Below are 15537 nucleotides of genomic sequence, written 5' to 3' on the forward strand. Positions count from 1 at the left end.
CAACTTACATGTTCAACTAGTACATCATTTTCATTTACTTCCCTTGCTTTTGGTAGTTGTATTGAAAACAGAGATGAAAGGCAAAACACTTAAATTCAAAATTTAAAACATTTGAATAGGGAACTTGCACACATGAGTGTGATTTCTGATTAGCTGATGCATTGAAGCAACTAAAGTGTTGACTGAATAAAGCGTTTTAATTCGTAGATATTAAAAAAAGTTTTGAGTTTAGAATTTTGGTTGTTTTAGTGTTTGCTTTTTATTGATAAAAAGTTTGTGAAAATAACTTTATAACTATTACAAGATGATGGGTTGGCAAAATTCGAGACCTTGAAGGTGCTTTTGCTGTTTGCATAGTGGGACATAGTGATATTGTTACGACCCATCACTAAAATTTAAAATATTGAAAATACACGCAACATGATCATTTTAATACTCCTATAAAACAAAAATATACGTAAAAATAATTTTCAGTCACTAATCATGGTCGAATTGGGCCCACACATGTTCAAACAAATCAGATCGAAGTTTCTTATGTCTTGTATTGAATCCGGCCCTCTCATGTATGGTTATTTATTTCCCTTCAATTTATATTTGATTGGTCTGTTTGTAATCTACTCCATCTTCAGATATCATATTATGTAAAATAATTCAAAGAAATAATCAATCATTAGAAATATTTTCTTTAAACCAAAAGTAGATCGGATTATGGTAAATATCATTCCTTAGGTAGGTAGTAGTACTACAATTACAAATAATATTAATCGTGATGCAATAACAAATTTTTATTGGATAATAAAAGTAAACAAACATCATCTTCCACATTTATTCTCATCATCATAAACACCCATGAATCCAATAATCTAGGCAGCTCTAAACTGGTTGCAGCTGGTATCACGCAGTAGAAGCGACGAGCTAAAACCTAGCTTCTCCGCCGCCATATCAAACTCCAGCAGATGATTCTCCATCTGGTAACCCCCCACAAATATTGACGTCGTCGGCCCCGACAAATTCGGTTGCCCCTCCACAAACGCAAGGCACATCACCCCATCTCCAGCTCTCACCATCGTGTTCCACCCGTAAAACCGCCAGTAAACGCTCTTACTTTGCAGTACGAAATCCACGGTAGGCACATCCGGCCCAGCCTTGGTGCTGGAAATCGTCTTCGAATCGAAACAAGCACCGAATGGAGCCACGGACGCCACTCTCTTGATGTTCTTTGCTGCTGCAGCCTTCACAAACTCGTTAACCAGAGCTGCGTAGATCGACTTGTGCAGGCTCGTGTATGCCCTCACGGTTCGTATGCTCGTGCCTCCTTCTCCGGTCCTCTTGTTGATCGAAAGGAGAGTTTGGTTTAGCACGAGAGGCGTCTCGCCGACTCTGATGGACTTGACGCCGATGAAATACTGGATGGTGAGATTTCCGATGACTTCGTTGCCGTTTATGCTCACAGGGTTTCTGAGCAGAGGTGTCGTCCGGATTGATTTCGAAATCTGCTGGAAGGGTTTTATATAAGCCGTCTCACCGATGATCATGCTCCCATTGGCGCCCGAAGAAGGGAGGCATAGCGTGAACTTCTCGCGGATTTTAAAAGCAGATGATAGGTGTGCTGGAAGCGAAACCCTAGTTCTGGCCAGGCCAATGAGCCCAACCAGGTTGGTAGCTAGGCCTTCCAACAAGGCGTCGTGGGCGTATTTAAAGGGAAAGTTATTGACCTTATATTGGGCCCTGCGTGTAGAGCCTACACGCAGGACGTCAGTGCCTATGCCACTATAGTCCTCGTTCCCAGTGAAGGGATTGAGGGCGTAGTCAGAGCATGTGTTGTTCGTGCATCTTGGAGCCGGTGGTGACAGGAAACAGAAGACACAACCGATTCCGTCTGCTATCTTGCACTGCTTGGTGCCACATCGGGTTGGGCGGAATGAGTCGGCCGCAGAGAAGTATTCGGGGGAGTTGAACCATAGCAACTTGCCGCCAAGATCGACCCCAACGTTGAGTGTGGTGGCGTTGGAACCAAATTGGATTGTGGTGTAGTATTGGTTTGTTGTGTCATCTTTCCAAATTGGGAAGGTGAATGCTTTAGGTTTCGGTGGGGTTTTACCATTTGAGAAGGAAGATAAAATGAGCAAAGATGAAGCTATGAAGATGGAAAGAGTAGGATAAGAAGCCATTGATTGTGTTTGAAGAAATGGATGGGTGTCTCTTTTTTATTTATACTAGAAAAATTTGTAATTGTTTAAGAAATTTGGATAGATCTTGAGTCACTATAGTTTTGACTTTGAATTGCATGACAGCCAAGTCAACATTTCCAACTCATTGATTATGGTCAAAGTCAAACCTATACACTTCAGATCCAATCATATTTGTTTTCTATTTTATAAGAATATATATATATATATATATATATATATATATATATATATATATATATATATAGAGGGTAGTAATCAAGATATAACTAATCTTAAGTGTATAACTAGAGAACAAATCTCAGCCACACATCTTAATGGAACAAATATTATTTATTTTAATTATATAAAATAGGCCAAAGGTATTTTGGAAATTACAATATGAAATTTAAATCTGCGTAGGTTTCCTTTCTTTCTCCTTCAAATCTGCGATCAAATATCCATTGATTTCCTTCCAAATCTGCGTAGGCGCAGCTGCTGGCGTAGCCGCAATGCTCGCCTTGCTTCCGCGATCGCGGGGATGGAATTCGTGCGTGGAGAGCATGACGGCGGGGTGGCGATCGCGGCGTGGCCTATGCATTCCGACCAGCCGAGCAACGCCGCGCTGGTTTCAGATGTTTTGAAGACGGAGATTGTGGTGAGGGAGTGGAAGGATAGGGCGGGAGTAGTGAAGGCGTCGTTGATTGAGAGTGTCGTGAGGAGATTCATGGCGTCGGAAGAAGGGTGTCGGATTAAGGAGACGGCGGAGAAGCTGGGCGCCGCCGTGAGGGAGGCGACGGAGGCGGGCGACGTTTCGAGGATTGAGTTGGATTCGTTCATTGCTCATGTCATTAGATAGGATGCATGCCCCATTACATGTCTAAGTAAAATCAGAACAAGAGTGATGTGTTTTGTAAACAAGAGTGAAGTAAAATCATAATAAGAGTGATGTGTTCTGTGAACAAGAGTGAAGTGTTTTGTGAACAAGAGTGAAGTAAAATCATAATAAGAGTGATGCGTTTTGTAAACAAGAGTGAAGTAAAATCATGGTAAGAGTGATGTGTTTTGTAAACAAGAGTGAAGTAAAATCATGCTAAGAGTGATGCGTTTTGTAAACAAGAGTGATGTGTTTTGTAAACAAGAGTGAAGTAAAATCATAATAAGAGTAATGTGTTCTGTGAACAAGAGTGAAGTGTTTTGTGAACAAGAGTGAAGTAAAATCATAATAAGAGTGATGCGTTTTGTAAACAAGAGTGAAGTAAAATCATGGTAAGAGTGATGCGTTTTGTGAACAGGAGTGAAGCGTTTTCTGAACAAGAGTGAAGTAAAATCAGAATAAGAGTGATGTGTTTTGTGAACAAGAGTGAAGTAAAATCAGAATAAGAGTGATGTGTTTTGTGAACAAGAGTGAAGTGTTTTCTGAACAAGAGTGAAGTGTTTTGTGAACAAGAGTGAAGTAAAATCAGAATAAGAGTGATGTGTTTTGTGAACAAGAGTGAAGTAAAATCAGAATAAGAGTGATGTGTTTTGTGAACAAGAGTGAAGCGTTTTCTAAACAAGAGTGAAGTAAAATCAGATTGATCAAACACCTTCTAGCATCAGCATTTACAAATTTCTCTCTGATCAAATAAATAATTAAGAATGAAAATTTAGCCGAATTAGAAGAGGATGAACTTCAATTACTATTATTACAAGAATTTCCGTAGCTCAATTCGCCGTATTTATAGCTGAAACCGATCGCCGCCTTTGCTCGGGCATATTCTAGCTTTGATGAACAGAGCTCTGAATTCTTCAATAATTCTTGAATTCACATACAACATTCAGCAACCTAAGAGTAATTAAACTCAATTTCGAGCTGGAATTCCCATACCGGATGATGATTCCGGCGAGCAGCGACTTGTCGATCACCGTCTTCAGCTTCACATTCTTCGGCCCGGTTAGCTTCTGCGCGCGCTTCGCGATCTCCGCCAGATGCTGCCGCTCCAGCTCCACCACCGACGCCACTGTCGCCACCTCCGTCTCCGACATCCGGTTCGCGATCAGCTCGAACTCCGCCGCGATCTCCTTGATCAGATCCACTCGCTTCATGTCCGTGAAGTTAACCTTCAAATGAAGTAAAAATTTACATAATCTAATTTTTTTGTGCAATGACAATAATACCCATGACTTGTTATTATGGAGTAAATTTGTGATTGAGGGAGCTAATATCTCATTAAATTCGAAAATTAATATTAGCCCTTGATTTTTTTGATCTTGTGGCTATTATTTGTTCTCTAGTTATATGGTTAAGAGGTGTTTGCCATAGATCACTACTATATATATATATATATATATCTTTAATGTATTAACATACTCTAGTGAACTACTAATTAAAGGATATATAAATATAATGTACGTCATATTTCAATATTAGTGTTTAATTGGATGCTATCAAATGAACTTAATTATAAAGGAAAATGCACTTGTTTAGATACATAAATTGATTTAGTGGTAATTTTTCATCAATTAATTACCCTTAAGCCCACTAGATGTATCTTTTCATATAACTAAGTTGCATTATGTATCTGAGTTTCATAGTCAAAGCAAAACAAATGAAATGAAAAAAATGCGAGCTGAATGATCTAATAATGTATAGAGAATTGAATGTGCATGTATTTTTTGTAACTTTATACATTGTTATGCTGGACAATAGTGATTGATGTACAAGACATAGTAAGTTGTCATCGTTAGAGTCGTGTCTCGGATGAGGATGAGCTCGACCCCGAGTTTGTAATATTTCATTGAAGAGCTCAGATTATTAAACAAAATTGACCAGTTGAATATATTTCCTCATCGGATTCAATCATCCACAATATCAAAATGGCATATTGGTATGTGTGCTCTTTTTTATGTTCAAATTTTAATTTGATACTAGTACTATATTGTCTATACACGTAAAATTCCGCTTCGAATCGGATTTTTTGCCGCCGGAGATTGTTAAAGGTCTAAAATTGGCACTATATATCAAGTTATAGGCAAAGTTTGAATTACTACTATATTGTCTATATATATATATATATATATATATATATATATATATATAAACTGAAATTTCAGCTGCAAAGTCAATTAATGAGAGTAAACAAGTGTAAGTTTTCTTATTTTAATTTGTATTTACTCATTAATGAAGATATAATTAAGTTGGTTGTGAATGGTGATTGTCAACAAACCGAACATGGAGTTCACGGGTTTGGCATGATATTCAAATTTAATAAAATTTAATTTAGTCAGAAAACAAATCTGCTCGTAAAATTGGGCGACCAGCCACTTGTGTTCATATACTATTTTCATTAAAAGTTACAACAACTCCCCTATCACATAAAATAAACTGATTGCATATGCTAATATTCTTCCGCGTGAACCTATTGGTCAAAATCGCGGACCACAAAAAAGGGAAAAATAAAGAAAAGAAAGGAAGTTGCGTTCTTAACAGCGAGAATGAGTCCATTTAGTTTATGCTCTAAAATTTTAGTTCTACCTTCTAAACATATAATTATTTTGTTATTTTGGTTCAAAATGTTATTAATAATATGATGTGATCATCGTCTCGAGCACAAAGAAACGTTCGAAAATAGCCTGAATGGAGTGGACCGAAGCCTTAAGTTGGTTAAAGAAGGGCCGAGAGCTGTGTTTTGATATATTGACATTTTATCATTGTAGATTATATTTAATAGTATTTAATTTAAAATATGCATACATGAAAATAGTTAGGATTAGCCATGAGTTAAGTTTTAGATTATTTTAAACTAGTAGAGTTATTTAATTAGTTTATGAGTTAAGTTAGCTTTAGGATTTGTGTTGCTTCATGAGATTTGATTCAAGGTTATCTCCATGAGGAGAATTAGCTAGGAATTAGTTAGGAATTTTGCCTATAAAAGGCGTGTTATTTATGGAAGAAAAGGGGAGAAGATTGATGAATAACAGTTTAGTTTATTTCTTGAGTTTTTACTCTTGTTTTTCCTATTCGAATCCTTGTAGCAAAGTGTTCGTTTTTTAATAGGTTATCGACTTATAATCGAACGTCCATATTCGATTGTGGCGTCACTCACTCCACCCTCACCTTCATATTTCACGTCGAACTCATCCATCGTATTTAAGAATTATCTTCCCAAATGTATGTCCGTACTTAAAGTTGTAGGAATGTTATGGCCACAACGAATTTTTGCAACTTTCATCCATATTCCGAAGCATGTTTGTGTTATAGATGTTACAAGTCGTGTGGTGCTATGTTGGAACCCTTTTACGACCGATATCGCAGGCCATATAGTCGACGAGAGGCTAATTCATTCAGAGAGGTGTCGCGAGAGCGTGGCGAGCCAACGAGGCTCGCATCATTATAACTTCAAGTCTTTAACATTATAGTTGGGCATTTTTGTCCTAAACGTGATAGTATCTCTAAGCAATTTTGACACAATTAGTAGTATTTAAAATAAACTTACAATAAGCAAACTAAATTACCTTGCTAAACAAGAACAAAAAACTGAACATGATTCATAAGTCAAACAATGTTCACGCAATAACAACAATCAAAATAAATCCCTAAAACAACCCTAACAATCATATCCATGATAGAAAAAGTACCAACAAGAGTAAATAACAAGCTTGCACAATAAATACTTCAAATCATATAACTACTTCACTCATGGTATATGTAGTTGCTACTTTTGGAACGAAATTTGCTTAAAATGAATTGAGATAAAATATGGTAGTAAACTAAATTACCTTGCTAAAGAACACAAAAACTGAACATGATTATATGATAATTGTTTGATTAGTAATACTCCATCCGTCCACGATTAATTGAAACAGTTAGTGGAATGTGGATCCTAGTATTAGTTTTATACTTAATAAAATGTGAGTGTGATAAATTTGTAGAATGTGAGATTCATTACCAAAAGTATTAAAAAGTAAGAATGACGATTAACTGTGGACGGGAGGAAACAAGAAATTAGTGTCAATTATCGTGGAAGGAAGGAGTATAGTTTGAGGGCAAACGGATATACTATAATCCAATTGTGTTCCAGTTGCCAACTATGGTCGCTGGTGCACCGAGTGGTAAATCCAGGATTCATAAATGGAGGGGCGGACATGACAATTTTACGTCTGAATAAGGGGAAATTAGTGGCACGGAGAGGACGGTCGCGCCCCCAGCTGCCCCTATAGATCCACCACTGGCTGCACCATTAAGAACTGTTCATTAACTATAGCCCACAATCGCTATAGGTATGACATAAAACTCTCAATATTTATTTTTATTATTTGTTAATTGCATTATTCTTGATAATCTCAGCTGGTGAGGTAGCATATCATGATATATTACGAGGATATAATTATTATCAACGTTGAGATAGAGCTTATTTATCATTAAGGAAAACATTCATGCGCAATACTGAAATATGAGACGTACTTATAATAACAATAAAAGTAAAAGTAAAATTTTATTATGAAATGGACAAAAATGGCAAAGAAAGAAGGAAGTATTATAATTAATTAGTGGGATAAATTACAATCGGTCAACAGAATAACATTTATTCATAATACAAGTGATGCTCAATCACTCCATAGTCCATACAACAAGCCAAGTACCAAGGTTTACTAATCAAACTCATAACAATATTATTAATCGATCACATATATAAGCACACATGAAATCCACTCTAGGCAGCTCCAAACTTGTCGCAGCTCGTGTCACGCAGCAGAAGCGACCTGCTAAACCCTAGCTTCTCCGCCGCCACATCAAACTCCAGCAGATGATTCTCCATCTGGTAACCCCCCACAACGATCGACGTCGTCGGCCCCGACAAATTCGGCTGCCCCTCCACAAACGCAAGGCAAATCACCCCCTCTCCAGCTCTCACCATCGTGTTCCACCCGTAAAATCGCCAGTAAACGCTCTTACTCTGCAGCACCAAATCGATAACCGGCACATCCGGCCCAGCCTCGGTGCTGGAAATCGTCTTCGAATCGAAACAAGCACCGAATGGAGCCACGGACGCCACTCTCTTGATGTTCTTCGCTGCAGCCGCCTTCACAAACTCGTCGACCAGAGCTGCGTAGATCGACTTGTGGAGGCTCGTGTACGCCCTCACCGTCCGTATGCTCGTCCCTCCTTCTCCGGTCCTCTTGTTGATAGAAAGCAGGGTTTCGTTTAGCACGAGAGGCGTCTCGCCAACTCTGATGGACTTGACGCCAATGAAATACTGGATGGTGAGGTTTCCGATGACTTCGTTGCCGTTTATGCTCACAGGGTTTCTGAGCAGAGGTGTGGTCAAGGCTGATTCCGAGGTCTGTTGGAAGGGTTTTGTATAAGCTGTCTCGCCGATGATCATGCTCCCTTTGCTTCCCGAAGACGGGATGCATAGCGCGAACTTCTCGCGGATTTTGAAAGCTGATGAAAGTTGTGCTGGAAGGGAAACCCTAGTTCTGCCCAGGGCGATGAGCCCCGCCGTGGGGGTGGCTAGGGCTTCCCTCAAGACAGGGTCTGAGTATTGGAAGGGGAAATTGTTCACCTTATACTGGGCCCCGCGGGTAGAGACTACCCGCAGGACGTCCTGGCCTAGGCCACTGTAGCCCTGGGTCCCAGTGAAGGGATTCAGGGAGTAGTCAGAGCATGTGTTGTTAGTGCATCCTGGCACTGGTGGTGACAGGAAGCAGAAGATGCAACCGATTCCGTTTGCGATCTGGCACTGCTTGGTCCCACATAGGATCGGGCGGTACGAGTCGGCTGCAGCGAAGTATTCTTGAGAGTTGAACCATAGGAAATTGCCGCCGAGATCGATCCCGACGTTGAGTGTGGTGGCTTTGGAGCCTATTTGGATTGTGGTGTAGTATTGGTTGGTTGGGTCATCTTTTGTAATTGGGAAGGTGAAGGCTTTTGGTTGGGTTTGAGCATTTGAGAAGGAAGATAAAATGAGCAAAGAAGAAAGTATGAAGATGGAAAGGGTAGGAGTAGCCATTGATTGTGTTTGAAGAAATGGATAGATGTAGCTTTTTATTTATACTAGTAATTGATTAAGTAGTTTGGATATATATGGATGCAATAGTTTTGACTTGGAATGTCATGACAGCAAATCACTATTATCTTATAAGTAGATGTCAAATTGTCTAGTTGAAGTCAACATTTCCAACTCTCTTAATTATTTATATGGTCAAAGTCAGATCTCTATGGTTTCAATATTTTAACATATCTAGATGTCTAGTGTCTACATTATATATAAATGCCATATTATTAAATTAGTGTTCACTTAAAAATACCATCAAATGATCGTGTTAAGGGAAAATATACTACTGCTTGTTTAGCTAAATATATTGATTTAGTGGTAATTTTGTTTGTCATAAGTTATAGTGAAACCATAGATTTATTAAAATTCCAACTACTTCCCTTCAAATAAAATAAACTAAATATGTATTTTAATGCGTTTATTCTAACGCGTGAAATTATTGGTCAAAAGAAAAAAGAAGTTGCGTGAAATTTATTTTCACTAACTTTTTATTAACAATAAAGTTAGTGAAAATACGGTAAAAATGTCACTCTTTAGTGTTACATGACAAATGAAATAAATTTAAAAATCGCCATAAAAAACTTAAATTCAAAGGGGCATTATCACTCTATCGCTGTGTCAACATATACAAATGTCACTCTTATAACTATACAAGGTGATAAGCTTCTTCTATATAAAGTGGTTTCTTTTATAAGCTTCTTTTGATATTTTCATTTTTAGCTTTTAAAAATACATTCACCCTTCTTTTTCTTCACAAATTATCAAAAAAAAAATAGAGTTATTGTATTCAATTTTCATGTAAGAGATGTTACGTATGTCTAAGTACCATAAACATTATTGTAAATCATCAAAGGTATCATAAAACTTTTTTGAAAAGTCACGACAAAAAGACATCGTTCTTTAAAGTCCACGATGGCGCGCCATGATGATTGAGTCTACTTATCTGCAATTTTTGTATATTTATGATATTAGATTGAACTAGCTAAGAGTTGTTTGCTTACTAACATATATTCTAAGAACAAACTAATATAGTAAGTACTATATAGTATTGAATTCACAATCATGTTCCATCGAAAGTGCATCGCCAGCTCGTGGTTGATGCATCATCGAGGATCTTAGTTGGTGCATGAATTTTGAGAAGTACAATTTTGTTCGGCCTCGAAAATATTTAATTTATTTATTCATCTATTAAAGAAAAATATACTTTTATATTTAAGAAATATGAAAATATTTGAATAGTTTATAAGTTATAAAAGTTAAATTTGAATATTTTTAGAATATATTATTTACTAAGTGGAGTATTTCATATACTAGTATTAACACCCGTGCTATGCACATAACATAAGAGTTTCAAATAATAAATACAAAATATAATAAATATATAGAAAATAAGAATTCAAAGCAACATGAAGATTTAAAAAAATATAAATGTACTTATCTTGTCTCACTCTAAATGAAGAACTTAATAGTACTCCCTAATGAATGAAACATTTATACAATTTTGATTTATAATCTAAGTGGAGTAAAAACAATAAAATAAATGACGAAAATAAGATGTGTGACTAATGATCAAAGAGTATGAGTTAATTATAATAAGATGTACAAATAAAGAAAATATGTGTGAGAGATGTTTTTTAACAATGCTATGCAAGTCATTCGTTCAAATAAAAGGTAAATTATAAATTTAATAGCTCAATTAAAAAAAATTAATTTGAAAAATATATATGGAATATTAAACATATCCACATTAAATATATGAATAATTTAAATCATAAAAATTTAAAACTTCTTTGAGAAGTCAAGTTAGCAAAATTTGTATCATCCTATAATCACATTTTAGTTGACTATTTATTTCTTCCGTGTAATTTCAGACCATAGCATAACTTGCTATACATGACCAAAGACTAAATGAATTTTTAATATTGAAAAGAATAAATTTCTTACTTCCCGCCACATATACCTATAAAAAGTAAATTATCACTTAAAATAACGATAATATTTTATGCATCTTGTTTGTTTTGAATAATATGACAATTTACTCTACTCTTTATATTAAGAAGTTATACAAACTTTATAAGTTATATTTAATTTTAAATATGTATAATTTCATCTTATTCCGTCATTTATTTTATAAACTTAGTAGTATTGTTTAATTAATTAGAGGCGAATTAAAGTATAAGAATTAAAAACTTTAATTGAATAAATATAGGATGAAAATTGTAAACACTGTATATTTGTGTTGCCCTTTAGCTTGTGAATTAATTCGCAGAAAAAGTATTGCAGTAAAGGATTAAATCTCAATTTTAATCTAAATAAATGAAAGGCAAACTAAAATCTCTAGCACAATTCCAATTTTAACCCAAATAAAAAGCTAATTAATATATAAATTTAATAACTTAATTATAAAAAAATTTGATGGTAGTGCACTATTTTTAAATGTATTTCAAAACTTCTTCAAGAAGCTAACTTATTTGTCCAATTGTTTTTGCCTTAAAATATTAATTAATTGATTAATTTCATGTTGAACATATATTGGAAGACTCAAAATAAAGTAAAGAAATAAAAGACACTCCTTTCAATTTCCCCTCCAAAAAGGGTATCAAAGTCTTTTAAGCCAACTTGCACTTTAGAATTTTTTCAGTTTTGTCACATGTTATTCTACTCCAGCCATTTACACCAAACTTAAACTTACAAAAATATTTCATATTTATCTACTTTTTTTCACCTTTTCATTCTTACCTATATATTTATTTAAATTACACATAAACCCCATAATAATTTATCAATAATTTTTCAAACATAATTAAATAAGTTAATACAATTGTTCATATTGATATGTTTATATATATTAAAATATTATACATTCAATAAAAAATATATATATAATAAATATATTATACAAAATAAATAATTAATAATAATAATCTATTAAGATAAAATGAATCTTATATAAATTTTATTGCAAAATAATTAATAATAAATTATAAATAAAAATTAATATGTTCAAATTAAAAAATTGAAACCATCTTCAATTTAAAGTAAATATATCGTGTGTGATCATTGAATTAAGTTCATGCACTTCAAGATAACATTTTTTTGGGGGAGATTAAGATTTAAAACCATCTTTAATTTAAAGTTGAATATGCCCATTTAAATTAAAATTTACTAAGATGAATTAATCTTTAAAAGTTAACTAAATACATATATTTAATTGGATAGCCCAAAAGCCCAACTTTTAAGTCCACTTAAATTAAGTCCATTTAAAACCTAATGAGAAAATAAGCTGTCGTCTTCTTCATCTTATTCTTCTTCCCCATTTTTTCCTTTTCTGCATATCTCTCGTCTCTCCGTCTTCTTCGAACAGTCTCGTCGCTCAATCGCCCTTCTTCGCTGCCCGCCTGCACATGCTGCCGCTGGCCTCCCTTCTGAATCGCCGACACTTCTTCTGCACAGCTTCGCCGATCAACCGCTCTGCCTCGCCAATTCCTCTGTCCTGCTTCGCCGCCCGCAAGAACCTGGCCCTCCGGCGTCGCTGCAGTGTGCTCCGGCATTCAAGTATTGATTTTGTGTGCTCCGGAGGATTTTGGTGGGTCTGCACAGCCGCCTAACCGGTGACATTTCTCTCATTCTCCTTCCTCTGCTCTTTTTTTGTCTTCTCACCTTTCTCTCTCGTCTCTCATTAGCTTTGGTTTGATAACATACTCAATTAATAGGGGAGAAGCTATAATTTTAGTGTACCATTTTTTCCCTAATAATTTTTGCCCTTCAAATTAGGACTATAAATTTGTAAAAGAAATAAAAAATAATTACACAAGTCAGTTGACATTTCCCTCCAAAAAGTGTATAAAAGTACTTTCACAACTTACCCATTAGATTATGATAGATGATAGATGATAGATATTGCACAAGAGTGGCACGATAGTTTTTTTTTCATATATTGGTTACATAATTACACAATCTAAACCAAACCTATGAAGAGACAAAATTAAATTCGATGAAAAAGACAAAATAGATTGAAAATTAGTAGTATGATATTCGAAATAGTAATAAATAGTCCATTGACGGGTTTAGCCCCGTCTCATTTAGTGTCAGACGAAAACTTTTGAACGCCGATAGGGTTAAAATAGGCAATCTAAGTGGAGACCACCTATATTACTATGCCGACTTCCCGCAAAAACGAAAAGGGAGAAAAGTAGGAAACGGTTGATTTCATCAGAAAACCAAAGCTATTAAGAATCAGGTACCTGATATAGATAGGGGGAAAACGATTTTCAACTTGATTGATTGTTAAAGGTGTTATTCGATGACGTGTAGATTTTTAATACTCCTAGTGAATCGATTTCGCATTTATACTGCATGATTCGTGTTCACGCATGCGTGGATTGATGAAAATCTATGTATTAATTTTGTTTTCTAGAGTTGTGATATTGTTGTTGTTTGAATTCGATTTGATGATGTTCCTGTTGATTTATTTAAATGTGAACTTGGATGCTTTTCTTTTAAATTTGAAAATTCCCTCGTGATTTGAACTGATTAATTTTGTTTTGCTGTGGGGAAGAGAGTTTGCTGGATGGATCGTGAATGCCACAATGAGGTGGCGAAGAATTTAATTAAATTGAAAAAATTGAAAGAATTGTGTTGCTTCTGATAAATTTTCTTGATTGTACCCTGTTATTTTGAGCACTATAATGATCTAGGATGGAGGAAGTGCTTCCTGTTAAACGGTTTGTTATGATTTAAAAATTATTGGTTTTTTCGACCTGCATTGTGAGAGTAGTGATCACTTGGTTTGAGCATTCCCAAATCAAGAGTTGAACAGTGAATTATTGTGTCTACTGCTAGAATAACTATGATTTGCATTTGCTGATCTGTACTAAATGAAGTGGGGAATATGTTCACTCGTAGCATTGGTAGTACTCGGGAGGTGCAGAGACTAAATGTGATCAGTTCTTGTTGGGAGTTAATATTATGTTTTGATGTCTAGTGTTTGTTGGAGTTCCTGATGACATTAGTATGTTGGTGTTTCATCTGATCTCTTGGAATTATTATTTTGTTTGATCTGTTGCATCGGTGTAACTAATGTTTTGTGCTCATTGGAACCCCCTGTTGTTGGGGAAGACTTTGTGTTCTTCCTTGCTTACATGTGTTGTTGTTTGAGTGTTCTTGAAGTGACATTTAGGTGTGAATAGTTACTAGCAGATGTAGTATAGCAGTGAGAGGTTGTTTTTCGTTTGTTTGTTTGTTCGGGGGGTCAGGGGTGCGAATGGCCACTTTCTTTATCGTTTTGATTATGGCACACGAAGATTCTGATATGTAGTTATGTAGATGATTTGAGATGCATCTATTTCGCTATCATAGGAGCATTTGCAGCATTAGATGGAATCAACCGAGGAGTATGATGAATTTCTAAAGAAAGTGGAGAGGACTATATATCTGGACAACATCTCACCTGCCGTGACTGAACCTGTCTTGAAAGCTGCTATTGATCAGTTCGCCAAAGTAATCACGGTTCAGTTCATACATGCCTACCTGCAACCAAATGGCATCCATGCTGCCCTAGTGGAGGTGGAAAACAGAAATCAGGCAGAAACTCTCATCAATGAGCTGGAGAGTGTTCCATTCATGATTGGTGGAATGCCTAGGCCTGTCCGGGCCCAGGCTGCCCGTATCGAGATGTTTGCTGATCGTCCCAGAAAACCAGGACGTCGTATACAGTGCAGATGGGTGACCAACAGGGACCCCCAGTATGATGTGGCTATGAAAGCCCAGAAACTGGTGAAGAAACATGCTGAAGAAGTTGCATTCTTGCTCAACGTAACAAGCCTTCTTTTTGGCTATTTCAACTATTTTGAAGTAGGTTGTTATTAGTACTATTAACTATTAACTCTCTTATTGCAGGAACAAGTGAAAGAGGAGGAACAACTTGCGAAAATGCAGAGTCACACTCTGAATGCTCACCACAATAAACTTAAGCTGATTGAGAGTATTTCTGATGAAGGAAAACTTAGAAAGCTGGCGCAGATTTATGAGATTGACATTTGATGTTTCCCAGTTTTGTCCCTTGCTTGTTTGGTGCAGCTGTTAACTGTGAAAGTTTTTTGTCTCACATCATGTCATGCCATTTTTTAGAACCAAGTGAAACATGTTTAGTGACACTCTTGATTGGTGGCATGGAATTCTAGTTTTTGCTACACTACTGTTCGATATAGACTAATGAAGCATTACTCGAGATTACATGTTAAAAAATTTTCAGTAAAGTTGGTGGATGATAACTTTCAATGCTACATGTGGAGCTCTATTTTGCATATTGATTTATTGAATATGTATTT

General features: G+C 35.8%; 3 protein-coding genes across 7 annotated transcripts; 1 reads left to right on the forward strand and 2 right to left on the reverse strand.

Annotated features, from left to right (window-relative positions):
- Window positions 1-729: 729 nt before the first annotated feature.
- Window positions 730-2171, reverse strand: LOC121768289 (probable aspartic proteinase GIP2). Its single transcript, XM_042164735.1, has one exon. The coding sequence runs from the start codon at window positions 2169-2171 to the stop codon at window positions 864-866; it is 1308 nt and encodes a 435-aa protein (XP_042020669.1). The 3' UTR covers window positions 730-863.
- A 5495-nt stretch (window positions 2172-7666) lies between these two features.
- Window positions 7667-9179, reverse strand: LOC121768290 (probable aspartic proteinase GIP2). The gene has a single exon (XM_042164736.1). It carries the CDS (start codon window positions 9161-9163, stop codon window positions 7865-7867), a length of 1299 nt encoding a protein of 432 aa, XP_042020670.1. The 5' UTR covers window positions 9164-9179; the 3' UTR covers window positions 7667-7864.
- Window positions 9180-12473: 3294 nt separating this feature from the next.
- On the forward strand, window positions 12474-15492 carry LOC121768291. 5 transcript variants are annotated; one of them, XM_042164740.1, is made up of 3 exons: window positions 12474-12819; window positions 14534-15022; window positions 15107-15492. In XM_042164740.1, the coding sequence occupies exons 2-3, from the start codon at window positions 14585-14587 to the stop codon at window positions 15248-15250; spliced, it is 582 nt and encodes a 193-aa protein (XP_042020674.1). In that variant the 5' UTR covers window positions 12474-12819; window positions 14534-14584; the 3' UTR covers window positions 15251-15492. The 5 variants fall into 5 exon arrangements, with proteins under 5 accessions (XP_042020674.1, XP_042020671.1, XP_042020673.1 ...); XM_042164737.1 differs by having other exon boundaries at window positions 14567-15022; XM_042164739.1 differs by lacking the exon at window positions 12474-12819 and adding an exon at window positions 12826-13448.
- Window positions 15493-15537: the final 45 nt, after the last annotated feature.

This window comes from Salvia splendens, chromosome 15 (assembly GCF_004379255.2).
Source record: "Salvia splendens isolate huo1 chromosome 15, SspV2, whole genome shotgun sequence".
NCBI classification, from domain to species: Eukaryota; Viridiplantae; Streptophyta; class Magnoliopsida; order Lamiales; family Lamiaceae; genus Salvia; species Salvia splendens.

Bases quoted from the DNA above. Each gene is read 5' to 3' on its own strand.
- LOC121768289 (XM_042164735.1), bottom strand. From the start codon at position 2,171: ATGGCTTCTTATCCTACTCTTTCCATCTTCATAGCTTCATCTTTGCTC.
- LOC121768290 (XM_042164736.1), bottom strand. From the start codon at position 9,163: ATGGCTACTCCTACCCTTTCCATCTTCATACTTTCTTCTTTGCTCATT.
- LOC121768291 (XM_042164740.1), top strand. From the start codon at position 14,585: ATGGAATCAACCGAGGAGTATGATGAATTTCTAAAGAAAGTGGAGAGG. The intron at 15,023-15,106 runs GTAACAAGCCTT...CTCTTATTGCAG, and splicing joins AAGTTGCATTCTTGCTCAAC to GAACAAGTGAAAGAGGAGGA.